Raw genomic sequence first — 20,226 nt, 5'->3', positions numbered from 1 at the left:
TGTCTTATTATTTTCCTCTTTTAAAAATTGTTTTTAAGTTTCTTATGTCATCGTGTCAAAGAATTCATATTTGCTTATCTTATAAACTCAACTTCTAAACATAATTATTTTTTTGTATATTCTTATAATATGTTACTTTATGAAAATATTATTCATCACCTCTAATGTTTTCTAATGTTTTCGTCTGTACCTCATTTTTATCTTTTAAAAATAAAATAAAAAACCAAAAATTTTATGAATTGACAAAGGTGTTATAATCAATTTAAGAGAAAAAAAAAATCAATTTGAATCATTTTAAAAAATTGAAAAACTAAATTGATCAAAATTATAATACGAGGACCAAAATAAATAATACTAACCAATTAAAAGAATAAAATTCTAATTAAGTCTAACAATTAACACACAGAAAGTATATTCCAAATATTTAATATATGTATCTAAAAAGTAAATATATTCTTTAAAATTAAGCATTAATTCTTTTACGAGGTATGAAAAATTGTATACTTTTGATTTTGGAATTGCAATGACAGAATAATCAAATGGTGCCTACCCTATAAATTTTGAAAGGTGGAAGCGAGAGTGTTCATTTTGCAGTAAAGGCACAAAGAAGGGTTCTTTTTGTTGGTTGGAGCAGAGAGATATGGCGAGAGGAGAGAGAGCAGAGACGGAGAGTGGCGCGTCGTTACCGTCTGTGGGTACGGACGCCATGAAGCGGAGAGTCACGTATTTCTACGAACCCTGCATCGGCGACTACTACTACGGTCAAGGACATCCAATGAAGCCGCACCGCATTCGCATGGCCCACAACCTCATCGTCCACTACGGTCTCCACCGTCGCATGCAGGTTAATCGTCCCTTTCCGGCGGCGGAAGCAGACATCGGCCGTTTCCACTCCGATGACTACGTCGAGTTCCTTGCCTGTGTTTCGCCGCAAATCCTATCCGAGAATTCCCACTCCCACTACCGCCAGCTGAAGCGCTTCAACGTCGGGGAGGACTGCCCCGTCTTCGACGGGCTCTTCGACTTCTGCCGCGCATCCGCCGGTGGCTCCATTGGCGCCGCCGTCCGACTCAACCGCGCCGACGCCGACATCGCCATCAACTGGGCCGGCGGCCTGCATCACGCCAAGAAGGCTGAGGCCTCCGGCTTCTGCTACGTCAACGACATTGTTCTCGGCATTCTTGAACTTCTCAAAGTTCATAGGGTATGTTTTATTATCTGTTTTTGGAGCAAACTAACGCAATTAAATAGGATCGATTTGGATTTAATTTTACTCTGAACCCCAATTAATCCGACACACGAACAACCCCTTTATGTTTTCAAAATAGACACCTTTTTAGTACTTGAAGAGAGTCTTGGTGCGTGTTTGGTTTCGTCTTAGATTGTTTCGAATCACATTGAAAGATTAGTTATTGTGATTTGGTGAATTTTGTTATGTTTGGCTCCTCGTTGAGGAATTGATTCTGGGTCTAGGGTGATTATGAGATGTTGCGACTGTAGGTAGCAGTTGGGTTATTTGATAAAGGGGCAAATATGTTTTTAATCCATACAAATAGATATAATCTTCTTTACCACACTCAATTTTAATTAAATTCAATTTCATTCAAAATCAATTTTTCCCTAAAATCATATCAATTTTAGTGAATGTGGGGACTAAAAGCTGAATTTTCAGATATTTTGTGGAACTATAATCATAATTTATCCTTTAAATTTTTTGTGAAAATCAAAATTATGATTTTACTTTTACACGAACGGCTTCTCTGTTACTTGTGTTTGCTATGTTAACTTTATTAGAGTTAAGTTTCCTCTGTTCCTTTTCTGACTATATTCTTCATGCTCTCTGTTCACTGGTGATATCAGCGTGTGCTGTATATTGATATTGATGTTCACCATGGAGATGGGGTCGAGGAGGCATTCTACACTACTGATAGGGTCATGACAGTGTCATTTCACAAGTTTGGGGATTTTTTCCCAGGAACTGGGCACATTAAAGACATTGGGGTTGGTGCTGGAAAGAATTATTCTCTAAATGTCCCACTCAATGATGGATTGGATGATGAGACTTTCCGTTCTCTGTTTCGCCCCGTCATTCAAAAAGTCATGAATGTTTATCAACCGGATGCAGTTGTTCTTCAGTGTGGAGCTGATTCCTTGTCTGGTGATCGGTTGGGTTGCTTCAACTTGACTGTCAAGGGTCACGCAGATTGCCTTCGATTCCTCAGATCATTCAATGTTCCTCTAATGGTGTTGGGTGGGGGAGGATATACAGTTCGGAATGTTGCCCGTTGTTGGTGTTATGAGGTCCCTTTCTGTACCTACTTGGATGGAATTGTAGATGGTTTTAGTTATGGTCTAATAGTTATTTATCACCATTTTGCACTTTCTTTGTTGTAGACCGCAGTGGCAGTAGGAGTGGAACCTAATCCGAAGTTGCCTTACAATGAATATTATGAATATTTTGGTCCAGACTATACTCTTCATCCCGAGCCATCCAACATGGAAAACTTAAACACACCCAGGGATATGGAAAAAATTCGGTGAGTTTGCATTAATTGCTTTTTCTCTTGTATCACCATTCATGATTCTGATTTCAATTCTTTTTTCTTTTGATTGAGGAAAAGATCTGGCCATGAATATTAGTTAATACCTGTGAATCTAATTAGTCAGATGTACTATATTTTTCAGTTGCTAAGTCACATCATTTCTGCAAATACCATGCTTCAACTTTTCAGAATCATATAAATAATTGCATGCGACTGAACAAGTTATAGTTTAGACCTGGAAGATGGCCCTTTCCGGTGTTGAATTGTTGTTCTAGACATCAAATATCTAAAGCCACTGTGACAAGTTGTCTCTCCTTTGTGCCTAGGCCAGGGTAGTACTGAACTTGAGCAGGATTATATCATCCCTTTTCTCATGCATATAGTGATAATACAAGTCTCTCTGTGTTTTTGTTTTGGGAGTTGGTTAACATTGGGAAGTTGATACAAGTTACCATTTTAGATTATCATCTAGGTCCAGTGCCTCTTCATGTCAACCAGGAAACCTGACATGAGCTTTCCATCTTCAGATTGCACTATTATACTGAGTTTGTTATGAAAATAGCACACTGCCAATTGAGCAATAGCTAAGGTGAAAACCTGCTTCCCATCAATGGTTGGGGTTCTTGCTTCAAATCCCCTCTCCCTTGTAGTAGATGCTAGCACCTAGAGATTGAAAAAAGGAATTCTATTTTATCATGTTTAAGGTTTAGCTAGGTATGCACTGTAATAGTTAAATTAGATGTTTATGAGATATTTTCTGTTCTATCTAATCTAGCCATGCACTGCTTCAGCATCTTGTGATTATTGCCTGGACTTCCTTGGAGCTAACGTTAAGGTATTGTTTTAATTGATTTTCTAGGAATGCATTATTGGAACAACTTTCCAGGCTTCCCCATGCACCCAGTGTGCCTTTTCAAACAACACCATCAATTATACAAGTTCCTGAAGAGGTGGTTACTCTAATTAGTTATCAAATTGTTACTCTTCCAGTTTCTTCTTTCTTGTTTGATTTTAATCAGTAAATGGTTTTAGGAAGAGGAGCACATGGATATAAGACCAAAACGTCGCATATGGAGTGGTGAAGATTTTGATTCTGATAACGATGATGACATGGCTAGTTCAAAGAACTCTGTTTTAACTGCCCAAACGAGGTAAGGGTTGAGTATTGTTTTAAAGAGAATAGTAAATCCATTTGGTTTATTATTATACGAGGGTAGGTATGCTATGGGTTTGAGACTATAACCTTAATGCTCTATGTAGCCTGAAAGTCCTGGCCTCACTTTTAATTGAAGTTTTCACTAGATTGTTCAGTGCTCTTTAGCCTTTAGCCTCACATTCACAACTCACTTTAGTCATATAGCAACATTGAAAAACTTCTATTTCATCATTGACGGCTTTCTATGTATTAAAAATCTTAATTTTCCATCATTTTGTAGATACCTAATACCTGAACCTAAGAGATACTCTTGTATTTTTCCATCAGTTCAGATACTCTTGTATTTTTAAAGAAGACACCCTTGTATTAAAATATTTATGTTCTACGTTCACGTTTAGAGTTAGTTTCTTCCTTGATTTCTCAATCTAAGCCATGTCATTCGAAGAAAAAAAAAATCGAGGATATATTTTTTTAATGTCCTTGGTAAGCATAACCCAACTAGATAAAACAAGGATTCAAGGTTGAGTAAACTTATCCTTCAGGGATGTCCTTAGTCTTGTCTCTAGGAGATCTAACATTAGCAGTTATTTCATCATAGATAGCTTAGGGTTTGAATACAAATCCTTGAGGTAAACACACCAAGGCTAGATAAAACAAGGATTTAAGGTTAAGTCTTGATATAAACTTATCGTTATAGGAAGGTCCTTAGTGTTGTCTCTCGATTTTATTGTCAGATTGCTTGGATACAAGTCACGCAGACTCCTTCCATTTCTTAAAAGAGGAAGTGCTCATATTCTTGAAATCATGTCATTGAGAAATTAAGAATAAATTGGGATTAACTTAGATCTGAAACCAAAACAACCATTAGTTCATGTTAATTGCCTGGTCTTGTGTCAACATACTTATTTGATCCCCGTCTATGAGAATATTTTCCACGTGACGTGTGGAAAGCCATGAATCAACTAAATAATCCCCAAATTTCTTTCAAAAGTTCGTTCAGTCCTGTATAAGCATTCTTTATATTGTTAGTCACATTTGCAACTAATAATTTTGGATATAATGTTTTGTCCCTAATTCTTTTTACATCCACCATACTTTCTTTTTAATCCTTGTCTACAATAATACTCCCAATGTTCTTTGCTCTAACATTTTGTGTATACCAACGTTTAAATCCTGGAATATTTAACTCAGCCTTTTTTTATTCAAACAATTTCATTTAATTTCTTAAAATCACGTGAGATGTGCTACTTCCTTCAAATCTCGGTGTTCGGCAACTTTAAATACTTGTTTACTTAATGTAAAGACCTAATATTTCTTATCAAGTAAGGAATAAATAAGGATTAAGTATTTTTTAGTTTTTGAATTTTGATGTGAAATTAAAATTTGTCTCTTTTCGAAATTTTGATATATTCTAGTTTTTAAATTTAAAAAAAGGAATGTGTATAGTTCTTGTAACTCAATTATGTTAAATTATTTTGACGTGTTAAATGTGTTTCATGTTAGTATTTGAATAGTTTATATAGTTTGACACGATTCTACTTTAATATCTATGTAGAAAATGTGTTTGACACATAAAAAAAGTAACCAAATTGAGTTTTAAAATGACTATATTCATTTAGTTTTAAAGTTTAAAAACCAAAATTTATTATAGTTTAAGCTACAGACAAATTTCAATCAATTTTGTGTCAAAGTTCAAAGTCTAAAAACATAAAACATAGTTAACCCATTAAATAAGTTTTCGGTACCTTCAAAATTGACACTAAATTGAAATGATACAAATTACATGAACGAGAAGAGTATATAATCTTTACTTCTAAGTAATAACATTTGATACTATAAAGAGGTTTTGTTATCCAGCATTTATAACAGTTAAATTAAATTATAATTCAATAAAAAAGATAATATTCCTGTCAAAAGGGTGAGAGTGCATGTTAATTATTGGTGAATTGGTGATAGGAAATGAATGTGATTACATGTGTTTTCCTTTGTTGAAAGCTAAGAATTATGTACTTATATTATGCAGCAGCAGGTGTGGTGCAGATGGGATGGACGAAGATTAAAGTAAGAGGAAGAGAGGAAGTGTTAAATTAGGGCTGTTTGAAGCATATCATATTCATATTTTGTCTCCACTTGGTGGATGTAAATTTTTCAGTTTAAATATTTTGATGTACAGAGTAGGAAGCAGTGTTGCCAAAATGATGGTCTGCGGGGTGCTGGCTTTGTTTGTAATGCCAGCTTTCCACTTTCTACAACATTTTGCCTCGGATCGCATGTTTGCTTTGGCGAAGCAGATTTTAAATTTTAAAGTATATATACATAGTTCCCTTTTATACCCTTATACCTTATTTTGTTTTTTATAGCTTAATTTCTTATCTTAATAGTCATTCTATTAGGCTTTTACTTCTATATCCTAGAAGTCAATAATTATCAGAACCCATTTTTGGTAATTTTTTAATTACATAATCTCTAACTGGCTGTGATTGACAAAGCTAAAATTGGCCAAAGTTGTTCAATTTTAATATTAATTTAAGAATTTATAGAGTGATAATTGTTCGGGGTTATAAAATTCTTATGAGGCCTTTTGATTCCATAGAAAGTGTATATATAATAGATTTTATTATATTAATTATTAATTATACTACAGGGTTTATAAGCGGAGAATGTTTAGGTTGAATGTTAAATGAATTGGTAAACTTGAAATTATTAATCCTAATCTTGTTGAGAAGTAAAAGACAAGGTCAAGCTATATTAAGTAAGATCTATATCTAAAATTAATTATCATAACATCTATTCAAATAAATATTCATTAAAAATAATATAAATAAGCAAGGTATTAACTACGAATATTATTGTTTATCCTATGATTGGATACTATTGCTTATCCCATAAATATTACTATTTGCACACAGTAACTTGATCATCAGAATATATTTTCGAAATTTGGAGACTGAGAAGAACATGTGGTCTTATAAAGGTCTTCTCACTTGTAAGAACATTAATATATTTTCCATTCTTTCATTAAAATACAACTAAACCATTTTTAGTTTTTAAACATAATTTTTCTTTATATATTTATCTTTGTTTCTTTTATATTAACAATATTATTTTTTTTAGAAATATTACATTGATTAAAATTTAAATAAAAATTATAAAAAAGAAAAACTATAGAATATTTTACAAAATGTTATTCTTATAAATAAAATAGAAAGTTACATTATTTAATTAAAAATGGATGAAGTTGAACGCTATTTACTTAAAATTAAACAAATGATACAATGGGTTTATTCGAAATTTATTGAAATTATTTTATTAGATAATTGACAAAGTCTATTAGTACTAGAGCTGTCAAAATGGGTTACCCGGTCCACCACGGGTTGGTCACTTAACCCAATCCAGCTCATTTATTAGCGAGCCAGAAAAATTTAAACCTAGTCCGACCCACCACGGGTTGGTGGGTAAACGGGTTGGCTTATTGGCTCACTTAATTATAATTTTTTAAATAAAAAAAAATTACAAACTTTCTATAATTTAAATCTAAACAAATTTCACTTCCAAATTTCAGTCCCAATATGAGTGTTTAATTAATTTTGAAAATAAGAAACTTAAATAATATTTTCAAGCAATAACAAAATAATAAATATTTTTTTATAAATTAAATTTTAATAAAATAAAATTAGGTAGATGGGTTGGTGGGCCAACCCGCATGAGCTGGGTTTAAATGAGCCGGGTTGAAATCTGACTCGCATAAAAAATACAATTTTTTCAAACCCAACCCGGCTCAAACCCGTGGTGGGCTGGGTTGGCCCTCGGGTTTGACCCATTTTGACAGCTCTAGTTAGTACTACAACTACTTTTAGGTATAGGTAGTCTTATATATAGTAAAATACCAACATTGATTGATTTAGAGCATCGTCGTCTTATGTATTCAGGCTCGTACTTAGAAAGTTTTAGTTCTCTTTGGAGAAGAGTGAAGAATTCTTTAGCTTTAAGTTGTTGACATTCCTCTTTTGTCAAGTATATCACAAATATATTTTGTTCAGGGAAGAATAAAAGAAGTATTTGAGAGATCTTTACTTCAATATCCAAAAAAATATTCAAGATTACTAAGTTTTTTTAGGGCAAAAACTGAGTTTAGTCTAGATGTTATAGATTGCAAATGTATGGAAGAGGAGTCAGTATATAATCTATATAGATGATAACATAAAGACAACCTGCATAAGATGTAAGTATTAACAAAGAGAGATAAGTATTAACAAAGAGGGAAAAACTTGCTTTGAGCAAAACCAAAACCAACAAGAATGGTGGTAAGCGTTCCATACCAAATTTTAGGAACTTGTTTTAAGTCATTTTAGGAACTTGTTTTAAGTCATTTTTAGTTTGGACTTCAACTTACAAACGGTTAACATTTTGACAACTATACCAATTCCTTACAAATAGTAAATGAAAGTTCCAAGTATTGATTCTCATAAAATGTGTTTGTTTGTCTAATAATGCTTATTTATCAATTCCAACATGGATAAAAACAATGATTGAATTCATAAGCAAGGAAACATATTGTAATAACAAAAATTTAGAAATTGTGATTGAAATTAAGATGAAACTTCATTTCTATTGGAATTCATGAATTAAATGGTAATAATGCTCTATCTAATTTATCATTGTTTCATTCAAACATTCATATCAATGTATACTAGTCTTAATTATTTAAGAACTAGTTCTAAACCTATATGTCAAATTACTAATTTCTTAGTTCATTTAATATATAATTTACATTAAATTCACATGTTAAGAATGACCAAGAGATTGAAACTATTCCTAGAACAAATTCTTTTGGTTGCTTTATATATGTTTATGTTCTAATTTAATTTCCAATGATTAGATATATACAAATTATGACGGTACAATTCAAATTTAGATAAAACATATGAATGAAAACATTAGTTGAGTTCACTAAATCTTCTTCAACTTTATCAAAAATTATTTATTTAATTCAAAACACAGAAAATTGGAAGATGTTAAAAAAATCATTTTATTATAGCTTTTTTATTGGTTAAAAAAAATGAACAAAGGCTAGAAAGAGGTTTTGGTTTTGATCAGTATATAAAAAAGGGTGACATTCATGCAAATGATTAGGTTTCCTAAAAGCAATCACGGTCACAAATTAAAAATACAAACTTTAGTAAACAAACTTTCCTAACAGAACCAATCAACCAAAAGATATCCCATTTCACTGAAAATGAAACCCTAAGTTACAAAACGTTTTGGCGTGTTTTCACACAATGAGAATGAAGAAAAAAACCTGTGAATATAAATAAAAGAAAAAAAATTACATCTATGTCCCTACATATATGAGATCATTTACATTAAACTATCCAACATACACTATCTCGTTTACGTCAGCCAATAAAAAATCTGACATAAAACCATTTCATTTATTTATAAAAATTTCATCGCGCATTTTTTTACATATACTCTTTTTACTTCATAGATAAATGAGGTGGCATAATACTCTTTTTGTGTTATTGTCATGACAACACACTGTATACAAATATACAAATTCTTTCGAATTCGTTAAACTACCTATTCTTCTGATTACGATTATAACATAACAAACTAATCTTTTATGAAAATGTAAGCAAGATATACAGTACGAGAAAAATTATAATTACAGTAAAATTTTCTTTATTAACAAGAAGTTTGAGTGCAACATAAAATATATCATCTAAAATACCACTAACAATTAATCAAGCTTTGGCATTAAAGTATTAAAGTAAAAGAACAAAATGAGACCAATGTTTGATTATTTCCTCAAGACCTGTAAATGAATGTAACAATTTCAAACTGACTCCAAACTTGATCCCTAATTTAAGAAAGTATTTCAAAATGTTTTTAATACTAAATGTAATAATTAAATCTTCAAAATACAATGTTTATAATTTTAATTAAAAAATAATAACATAAAAACTAATAACACGTTGATATAATGAAATTATTGACATTACTCAAAATCGTATCATCAATTACCATATCCAAATTAAAATAATGAAATAAAAAAAAATATAACGATGCCAAAAAAATATATTTAAATGTAATAAACTAAAAAAGGACATATTTTGTAATCAATAGAACATATTTGAGTCTAACGGAAACAATAATTTTAACGTTTAAATATTATTAATTTCTTTTATTTCCTTCTCTATTTAAAGGAAAGAAAAAAAATTGTGATTTTCTCTTAAATTTTTTCTAACATGTACACAAATTCATGCATGAAAGACGAGAACACTCACTAATAGGTAATTTTCATGTAAATAAATATAGGTATTTATGTATTAAATGTAAAAAGAATATGTATTTACTTATCAAATATCAAATAAGCATAAATTACTTACATTATGAATTTTTTAAATATTTATTTACATAAACAATTTAATTAGCGATTTGATATTTACTGCATGCAAGATGAACCAATTTTAGTATTTCGATACAGAAAGAAAGTAAATGATTTTTTTTCTCATTTATATCCTTTTCTTTCTTTCATTTTTTTTTTCAAAATTATTGTAACTTGGGCAGATCCATAAGAAAGTAAGTGCCGGCTCTTTCATCACCTCATTTTTGTTGCTGCCAGAAGTTAACATTGTTAGCTTAATGTTCGTTCCGTTTGAATGGCTTCATTCCGAACTCAGCAACAGTTGTAGGTCCCTCTTGAGGGTGAAGCAGTTACATGCATTCCTTTTGAAGACCCATCTCTCAGAAGACCCTTTTTACGCAACAAAAATTGTCAGGCAGTATGCAGTCAACAGCGACATCAAATCGGCCCATCACGTGTTCGACAAAACTTCCAACCGAAGTGTCTATCTTTGGAATTCCATGATTCGAGCTTTCGCGCAGTCCCAAAGATTTTTCAGTACAATCTCTCTGTTTAGAACCATGCTTGGGGCTGACATAAGTCCTGATGGTCACACTTATGCTTGTGTTATACGTGCGTGTGCTGACAACTTTGATTACGGTACGCTAAGGCGTGTTCATGGAGGTGCTGTGGCTGCAGGATTAGGATTGGACCCTGTTTGTTGCAGTGCCCTTGTGACTGCTTATTCAAAACTCGGCCTTGTTCATGAAGCGCGTAGAGTGTTCAATAGGATCACCGAACCAGATATAGTTTTATGGAATTCGTTGATTTCTGGCTGTGGGAGCTCTGGTCTTTGGGATGTTGGGATGCAGCTGTTTAGTGCGATGAAACTTGTCGGGAAGAAGCCTGATGGGTATACCCTGGCTGGGTTGCTTGTGGGTGTTGTAGATTCTGGGATGCTGAGCATTGGCCAAGGATTACATTGTTTAAGTCAAAAGAGTGGGCTTGATTCTGACTCTCATGTTAGTAGTTTGCTGGTGAGTTTGTACTCGAGATGTAAGTGCATGGATTATGCATATAGAGTCTTTTGCAGTATTTTGAATCCTGATTTGGTCACATGGTCTGCTCTTATTATGGGGTATTCTCAGGCTGGGGTGTATGAGAAGGTGCTGTACCTTTTTAGGAAATTAAACATGGAAGACAGGAAGGCAGATGCTGTCTTGGTTGCCAGTGTATTGGCTTCTATTGCTCGTACGACAAATGTAGGACTTGGGTGCGAGGTACATGGTTATGCTCTTCGGCATCGATTGGAACTAGATGTCAGGGTCTCCTCTGCTCTAATAGATATGTATTCAAAGTGTGGTTGCTTGCAGTTGGGAATTAGTGTTTTCAGGATAATGCCAGTGAGGAATGTTGTTTCTTATAATTCTGTAATTTTGGGTTTTGGCTTGCATGGATATGCTTCTGAGGCTTTTAAGGTATTTGATAAGATGCTGGAGAAAGGATTGGTACCTGATGAAGCCACATTCTCTTCTCTCCTTTCTACCTGTTGTCATGCTGGCCTCGTCAAAGATGGTCGGGAGATTTTCCGGAGAATGAAGGAGGAATTTAGCATCAGAGCTAGGGCTGAACACTATGTTTACATGGTGAAGCTCCTTGGCAGTTCTGGGGAGTTGGAAGAGGCTTACAGTCTGATCCAGTCTTTACCAGAACCTGTAGACAAGGCCATCCTGGGAGCCTTATTATCTTGCTGTAATTCTTGCGGAAATTCTGAGCTGGCAGAAACTTTAGCGCAGCAGCTTTTGGCAAATAATCCTGCCAATAATGTATACAGGGTTATGCTTTCTAATATATATGCGGGTGATGGTAGGTGGGATGATGTTAAGAGATTGAGGGATAAAATAACAGGAGGTATGAGAAAAATGCCCGGACTAAGCTGGATCGAAAGCAGTTAGCCAGCTGCCGCTCTTGCCAGAAACAGAGAGGATTCTCCAAAAGGTATTAGAATGTTAAAGGTTTAATAGGTTCGGAGGTCCCTATATTTGCGAGTTCGTTTCACTTGGATCCTCCAATTTTAGAAGTGATCAATTAGGTCCCTAATTTAACAAAATTGAGTCAATAATACCCTTTCTGTTAAATGTAAGGGAATCTGAATGCAAATTAAACAGGTGACATGCTGAGGCATCATTTTATTTGCAGGTGGCAGAGTTTGAGCTTAATACGTGACAATTTCTGCAATTTTTAATTTGCATTCAGATTCCCTTGCATTTAACGGAAAGGGTATTATTGACTCAATTTTGTTAAATTAGGGACCTAATTGATCACTTTTAAAATTGGAGGACCCAAGTGAAACGAACCCGCAAATATAGGGACCTCCGAACCTATTAAACCAATGTTAAACGTAATTTTGTATATTTTTTGCTTCTTCTATTTTTTTTTCTTTTAGGAATGCATAGAATTGGTCTTGAGAATTGTCTTTTAAGAAAAAGCAAGGAATTCTCATCTATAAAATCACACAATAAGGAGTTTCTTTAAGTCTATGCCTGATAGAAAACACATATTGAGAGTAACATCATTCAGTTTTTGTTTATTTGACCAAATTGATTAGAATATCTGTAATGAAAGTTTTCATAATAGAGTCCAAAGTAACCTTGCATTAACAAATCCATGTATTTACAGACTGGTGCGAACTCATGTCTGAGTTAGATTTGTTAAATAATGATTAAATTCTGATCTCACTTATTTTTCAATTATGCATTTGTTCCGTTACTTTCAGGGCTGATCTCACTCAAGTGGTGCCTATATGTTCTCTTGCTATATTTTCAAATACTTCCTTTCTCATGCTATATATTTTCATATACATGGTTCCTGGGGATTTTGTTCTATTCCAAGTCAGTTCATGTAAAAAACATACGTATGTGACTATGTGATAGAGTATGATCTCCAACTTTTATGTCTAACATAAGATTGATGTTTTTTTCTTTATACTCTACCCATGGTTCCAAAGCTTATCTCCACACCTCTAAAGTTCTAACTTTTCCATTTATTTCCTTTCTCAACATTCCTACTAAGATTACATTATTTATAAGAAGCATGCCATTGACTCCTAGATATACTCTGTTGGCACATCTACAAACAAGCCTCAGGGCAAAAAAATTAGGGCTAAAATTGATCACTGCCTCCAGGGAACATCTTGGTTGATAGAAGTGGGATCAGATTAAGACCAAGAAACAGTAGCCAAAAAGAAGAAGGTCTGTATTGGTACTTATAAGAACTTCCTCAAACAGAACAGTTCTCACTTGAATTGCTTTAAGGTATTTCAAGGAACCTAAAACTTCCACACAAAACCATACAGTTATATTCTCACCTCAACAATTACTAATAACTTCCTTTAATTGTAGTCTTTGACAGCTGCCCCCGTTAATTCTTACACGTTATAATTTTTCTTATTCTTTCTCTGATAATAGTTGGTTATCTTGTTCTATCAAGATATTATCTTATCAACTGCATTCCTTTACTAGTTCATCACAGGTTTCGTAAACTATCTTGTATTCCCAAAAGAATTTTTACGCTTCTCTCCTTGTCTTTTAGTTTGACACGTTTTGGTCATGACCTCAAACCTAGAAATGATAAACTCTACCATCAAATGTATTGTTTGGGGTATTCAAATCTGTGAAAGGACTGTAATTGTTTTTCTACATCAACTTCAGAAACATTTTATCTTCTTGCGTTACCCTTTTCAACACCTGCCCCATTTTTTTCATTGTACTTGAAGCAACATTTTACAGCAAAACAAAATGGTATTGCCAAAAAATGAACTGATACTTGGTCGAAATTACTTGTACCTTACGTCACCATTATGTTCCTCTTCACTTTTGGGACGACGCATTTGTCACATGTCATCTTGTCACAATTTCTTCATTTTTGGTGTCTGCAATCAGGTTCCTACTCTATCTTGTATTGCAGATAGACTATTTACCTTGTTTCTCCCCTTATATCTAGTTTCACAAGTTTTGGCCATGATCTTAAATTACATATTTTTATACTTTATATCAAATCTCTAGAATGTATTTTTTTGGGTGTTATTCATGTCTCCAAAAGTGTTATCATAGTTTTTATTTTATTTTTACCTCAACTTCAACTATATATTGTCTTTACTGAGTTACTATTTTTTTGAGACCTTCCCCCTCTCCTTCACTATATCTGATGTGATATTGACTACAAAACCTTTGTATATTTGACCTATTGTTTTTGCTCCACCTCCATTGATTACTTACTAACAACGGAAACTCACTCCAGTAAGATTCCACCTACTTGTCTCTTGTTTGGATTTTGTGTCTATTCTTAAGTTTACATATGAAGCCACAACTAAACCGAATTGGTGCTAGGCAATGTTGGATGGTATGAGAGCTTTACACTCCAATGGCATTTGGATACTTGTTCCCTTAACTCCTGACAAGACTAGTAAATGGCTTGTGGTTAATACAGTAAAGATGGGATCAAATGCTCGTGTTGACAGTTTTAAAACTCACTTGATGACCAAAGGTTATATACAAAATTTTGGTCTGGATTATGTGAACACCCTTTTCTTCAGTGATCAATATGACTTCTGTTTATCTCTTTCTTGCCATGACTACCCTAGAATGACTTCTACACTAGTTAGATACTAAATATGCCTTGTTACATGGTAAGTTGCATGAAATTTATATGTATCAGTATCCACGTTTTAGTGTTTTTGGTGAGTCTTGTCTTGTATGTTGGCTTTGTCATTTTCCCAGAGGATTGAAGTGGTCTCATCATGACTAGTAGTTTGGCTGTTTTATTTCCGCCATAATACATTTCACCATAACTCGGTGAAAGTTGATCACTCTATTTTCTCCTTTCATTGCGGTGCATTTATTTTGTCATCTATGTTGATGCCATCATCACTAGTAATGACATAATAAAGACTCAAAACTCACCTCTTCATTTAGTTTTAAACAAAAGACTTGGGACCCTCAAATACTTGTCAGGGATAGAAATTGTCCAATGCTTTTCTTATACTGCATTACCCAATAAAATGTGCTTTGATATTGTGAGACTGATATTCTTGATTGCCATCTGAGTTATACTCTAATGGTTCCCAATGTGAAGCTTCAACTAAGTTAAAGGGGCCGTTTCGTGGGAAAACTCAACCATCTCATTGTCATCATACCTCACATTACCTTTATAGTTAGTGGTAAGTCAATTTTTAATTCCACTTGTGATAGTCGGTTAGATGTTATCACACATATTGTTTGGTACATAAATGATGACTAATATATAAGAAAATAAAGGAAATGCCAAAATTACTTGTTACTCTAATATGATTTTGGCAGGATCATCATCAAACAAGAGACCCACCTCTAGGTAATGTGGTCTTATGAGAGGAAATTTCGTTTAATTGAGGAGAAAGATGCATGACATATTTTAGATTAAAAATTGTGCTATGGTATCGGTTGCATGCAGGTACGTGGCTAAATTAGGAGACATTCAATATATGAAACTTATATTTGACAATCAAGTTGTATTTCACATTACATCAAATCCAATCTTTCTTGATCGGGCCAAATACAGATAGATTGCTACTTGATAAGAAAAAATCTGTTTTAAGAGGAAACTATAAGTGACTTTGTCAACTCTGATGACTGGTTGACCGACATTCTCAGCAAGTTCTTGGAAGCTTTCATCTTGATTACATTTTAGCAAGTCATGACATTGTGCTTCAAACTGGAGGGAAGTGTTATATATGAAAATTATTATCCCCATAAATAAGTGTTGTTGTTACAACAATTTAGGAGTTTAATTTATGCTTTTGTATTTGTGATTGATTTTGTTGTACCCTCATGTGCTCACATACAACAAAATATTCAGATATGTTCTTTTTGTATGATAATTTACAAATAAAGTACCACATAAGTGATTTGGTCGTTATGTTTGCTAGTTAAAAAAGCATTACTTCAACCAAAAGACAGTGGGTTTGAACGGTTTGGTTTAGATACTATCCAAATAACATCCTAATTGAAATCAAGATGCTTCTGTCGGTTGAATTGACATGCTATGGAACCCATGAACACCTTAAATGCGACAAGTTCCATTAATATTTAGTTAAAAAATTACTAAAGGTTAACACTGTAAAGACCTTGAGAATCAAACCAATGAGTTGATGTAGTAGTTAGGTACATTACAGTAACACGTAGTAGTTATATCTATTTAGTAGTGAATTCTGTTTTTGATCTTTGTTATATTGAAAACTCGTTAATCAAACGACAGTAACAATGTCACAAATGAGATTAATATATGATTTGATCGGGTAGAGAAAACCTATGACAACAAAAAGAAAAACCTTAAGAATCAAGATACTACTCTTTAAGATTTAGATACAAAAGATTGTTGTGTCACACTCATGATGCAAACCTAAAGAGTATTAATTTGCATTTTCCCCTGTATTTTATCAGTGAGTACCAATAATGACAATTCTTATAAAGTTCCCCGTCAATATTTAATAAATATTATGTTGGAATATCAGTGAAACCTTGCCCAAATGGTCACTAAATTAATCAATAAAAGACGAAGTCCATATCCATAAAACCTTATATAACATAAAACATCAGGACAACACTGCATAATGTAAATGATGCTCAAGTTGAATTGTAAAACCAGACGTGTCATAGACTCAGACATGAGAATAACGCCAAAGTGAACAGGGAACCTTCAATACTACACATTTCATCTTAGATTTAGTTCGTTAAGTTTGATCATAAATTTAATCCTGAGTTACTGCATAATGATGTTCTTGAGATATACTTGGCTGGCTTAAGTATACTTTCTCTGTAATGTTTTTGATCCTAGAGGATTTTAAAATACAAGTGAAATTTGAGGCCTCAAAAGAGTGTTTTATGTAGAAATTTCATCTTCAACACATTGCAGCACCTGTGACTGATGACTGGTGAAAAATCTAAAAACTTAGATGTTCGTAGGAATTTTGTTTAGTAGAAGCTACCTTTGAACCGTGAAAGCAACACATTACACCTGATATAAAAATAAAAATGAACCAATAGGTCCTTTTTACTTGGGAAACACGTGTTGTATTCCAACTTCATGCAAATTTCATAAATTCGTTTTTATTGTCTTTAGAAGTTAACCTTTAACAGGTTCAAGGTTGTAAATACAACAGACTTTACCTTTCCTTTTAGATATTCAATGAATAAATGCTGCAGAAATGCCCAAAGTACCCGTTAAAATCAATTTCAAGTACTGATCGTTGGTACTTTCTGGAAAAACCGTCCCTTTCTTCCTGATTTCGTTGTGGTGTTGGAATCATATTTGTTAGTATTGAATTTATCTCCATAGAAGTAAAAAAAGAAAAAAAAAACTTGGATAGAACATCAAATATCAGTTTTTTCTGTTCATCCATGCCTTTAACCAAATTTGACCATATTTGTATTTCTATCACAATCATAAATCAATTTTTTGTTTCCATTGTCTTGTCTAGACCAAAACGCAGTTTCCTAATATATACACTTTTAGATTGTTTTTCACCATTGAAATACACTGATGTGTTCTGAGCTGAATGTCATAGGATTATAAAAACCGACATCTTTATGTCTTCATCCCTGATAACTGTTCGATGTAATTCTTTGTTTGATATCTGTGATGGGGATTTCATTAATAATAATCTATGTTTGACTATTTTAAATCAGAAATCATCAAGAGTTGGGACAATGATGCATCATGTAGTGAGATTTAATTTCTTTTTCTGAATATATTGTTTATTTACAGAATAATAAAATTAGTTTCTTTAAATTTAGTCTATTAAATTTGTTTAAACTTTAACTTACCTGTCATGTCTTTTTAAACTTTGATAATATAAATTTGTGGAAAAAATGGAAGCATAATATTGTGAAACAAAATTGTTATTCAAGTATCATAAAATATGGAGTATTTTTTTTTATCTAAAAAACGTTTTCTAATGTAGCAGACATTTATTATTAAATTCATATAAAAAATAGAATGCAAATATTTTAAGGGGAAAAGCCAATTTTCTTTATTTTTCTTATGAAGGGGTATTTGGGTTAAAATTATCCACAATCCTCTACAGGTGCGAGAAAAACTGCACAAGTTGTTCTTCGTCTAAGAAGTCAATTTTTCTATATACACTTGCTTCAAATTAATTTGCATTGCAGAGCCGAAAGCATGTGCAGTTTAAAAAAAAGTTACATCTGATTCCATTCTGCATTAATTCCATTGAAGGGCCCAGAAATAATTTCATCCTAAAGTCATCATCAAATCATGAAATGGGAATGACACATTACATTAAAAATTGGGAATATCATTCTATTTTTGTAGTATTTAACTCATTCCGATTCTATTCATATCCAGTGGAATTATCCGGCATATCAGTTACCCTGATAGCAATTTAATATGAATATGTTAGACTTTATGACACAACTGGAAAACCCACAAAAGAGTAAATAATTCAGATGCTGAAAATTTTAAATTCTTGAAAGGAAAATGTTGTGCAGATGACTCGACCCACTTGATCGAATAAAAACATTCTGCCAATCTTTTTCTCAGTTTGATTCCAAAAAGCATTCTTCTAAGCTGGGAGAAGTAAATTTGGTAGATCTACCGTTCCACCAAGTGGTTCTAAAACAAAAGCAAGGATTCTTTTTTCTACTTTTCTGGGTTCCCCTCTTAATGCTCATCACGTAATTGCTATAATAATTCCTCATTGTGTTCTTAATAAATCTTGTAAATGTTTTTTCTTAACTTTAAATTTAATTCAATCCTAAAAAAAATAGTCTAACTTATAGTTTTTGTATCATATGATCGAACAATTTCGACAAATAAAGAGGAGTAGGCAGCCCAACGCAATAAATACTCAATTCTAAGCAAAACAAATACAAAGGTCATCCGGTCATGCATAGGTGTGGGCCAGACGGACGATTTCAGCAGCAAATACTTCTTAAACGATATCAAGAATCAAGGTTAAGGGTAAGTACCAATTAGTGTAATGAGTTGATATTGAGCTGTGATTAAAGTTTTATTAATATTATATTCATCTCAAAAGCCACAAATAAAGGTCAAAGTTAAGAGGTAGGTTATCGCATTTATTGTAAATTTAAGATTTTGCTCTAATCCAGACTCTTTACTAACTTAAGCATCAGAGTAGCAGGTATCCCAACCGGTTTAGAGCACAGACGAAGGAGAATTTGAACTAAGGAAAGACACAATTACCCGAGCGGTTAAGAAGTAAAATTTGAAGGTGTGATTTGTGAAATTGTTCAATCCTATACTCAAAACAATTTTGATATCATGTTAAGAAGTCTTTTATATTCTAATTTAACATTACAAAACTAACTTGTGTCATGGTTCAAATCATAAAATCAAGTTTTTTTTTGTTCTTTTATGTTTTTGTTTTTAATTTCTCAGCATGATGTTTTTGAATTTTTTGTTCTTTCCATTGACTACAATAATTAGAGAGTCCTATACAGTTGGCGCCATTAAGATTCCCTTGTCACAGTTTTGCATTTGGACGTTATACTATTGCTCCTAATCTTGTTATTCTGCAGCTGCACGTCCTCATCCTTTTTGTATCACGGACTGCAATTTTTTCGCTTGCCCCAGTGGCCCACCCACGATGTTTTTCCTCCCCAAACCCCACAATTTGAAGAATCTCATGTTTGGACCAAGAATGAAATTACAAATTTCTGCTACAACACCTTCCAAATTCTTCAAAAATATTCTGGGATCATGCAGATGGTAATAACAGATACTCACCACTAATTGTGAAAAATACACCGTTTACCATCACATTAGATTGCATTATTCAACACTGAGAAGGGCCCCTTTTGGTGTTTGAGAATTTTTATGATTCTATTTGCACATTTTTTAAATTGTATTGGATGGGGTGGCTGGTAACAGTGAGTGTAACACGATTGATTCTTCTATAAAGCAGAATCAGAATCTTGTGTAAATTGTCACAGCCCCTCTTGGTAGCTCTGAGAAGCCTTCAAGAGATTGGTGCGTCTTAGGTTATAGCTATAACAAAGTGACTCTTATTAAAGTATTATTCTGATGAATTATCTTTCCGAAAGCAAAAGATTGCACAGTCCAAGTTTATATCTCCTCTAATCATTAGGGCCATTTTATTAATCATC

At 33.0% G+C, this 20,226-nt stretch overlaps 2 protein-coding genes across 12 annotated transcripts; both read left to right on the top strand.

Annotated features, from left to right (window-relative positions):
* Window positions 1–569: 569 nt before the first annotated feature.
* Window positions 570–6,037, top strand: HDA6 (histone deacetylase 6). Of its 2 annotated transcripts, none has more exons than XM_047299503.2 (6): window positions 570–1,204; window positions 1,861–2,301; window positions 2,395–2,537; window positions 3,403–3,493; window positions 3,576–3,694; window positions 5,726–6,037. In XM_047299503.2, the coding sequence occupies exons 1-6, from the start codon at window positions 641–643 to the stop codon at window positions 5,757–5,759; spliced, it is 1,392 nt and encodes a 463-aa protein (XP_047155459.1). In that variant the 5' UTR covers window positions 570–640; the 3' UTR covers window positions 5,760–6,037. The 2 variants fall into 2 exon arrangements, with proteins under 2 accessions (XP_047155459.1, XP_047155457.1); XM_047299501.2 differs by having other exon boundaries at window positions 573–1,204; window positions 5,723–6,037.
* Window positions 6,038–10,226: 4,189 nt separating this feature from the next.
* Window positions 10,227–15,997, top strand: LOC124826624 (Tetratricopeptide repeat (TPR)-like superfamily protein). 10 transcript variants are annotated; one of them, XR_015784154.1, is made up of 4 exons: window positions 10,227–12,043; window positions 15,179–15,263; window positions 15,403–15,433; window positions 15,533–15,997. XR_015784154.1 is itself a non-coding variant. In XM_088106261.1 (2 exons), exon 1 carries the CDS (start codon window positions 10,345–10,347, stop codon window positions 11,998–12,000), a length of 1,656 nt encoding a protein of 551 aa, XP_087962387.1. In that variant the 5' UTR covers window positions 10,227–10,344; the 3' UTR covers window positions 12,001–12,043; window positions 15,179–15,997. The 10 variants fall into 10 exon arrangements, 3 of the variants coding, with proteins under 3 accessions (XP_087962387.1, XP_087962386.1, XP_047155456.1); XR_015784155.1 differs by lacking the exon at window positions 15,403–15,433; XR_015784152.1 differs by having other exon boundaries at window positions 15,403–15,997.
* The last annotated feature ends 4,229 nt before the right edge of the window (window positions 15,998–20,226 follow it).

Source organism: Vigna umbellata, chromosome 2, assembly GCF_029865625.1.
Source record: "Vigna umbellata cultivar VRB3 chromosome 2, Vumbellata_1.0, whole genome shotgun sequence".
Taxonomy (NCBI): Eukaryota; Viridiplantae; Streptophyta; class Magnoliopsida; order Fabales; family Fabaceae; genus Vigna; species Vigna umbellata.
Note: the sequence above shows the minus strand (reverse complement) of the source record. Positions and strands in the feature narration are given on the sequence as shown.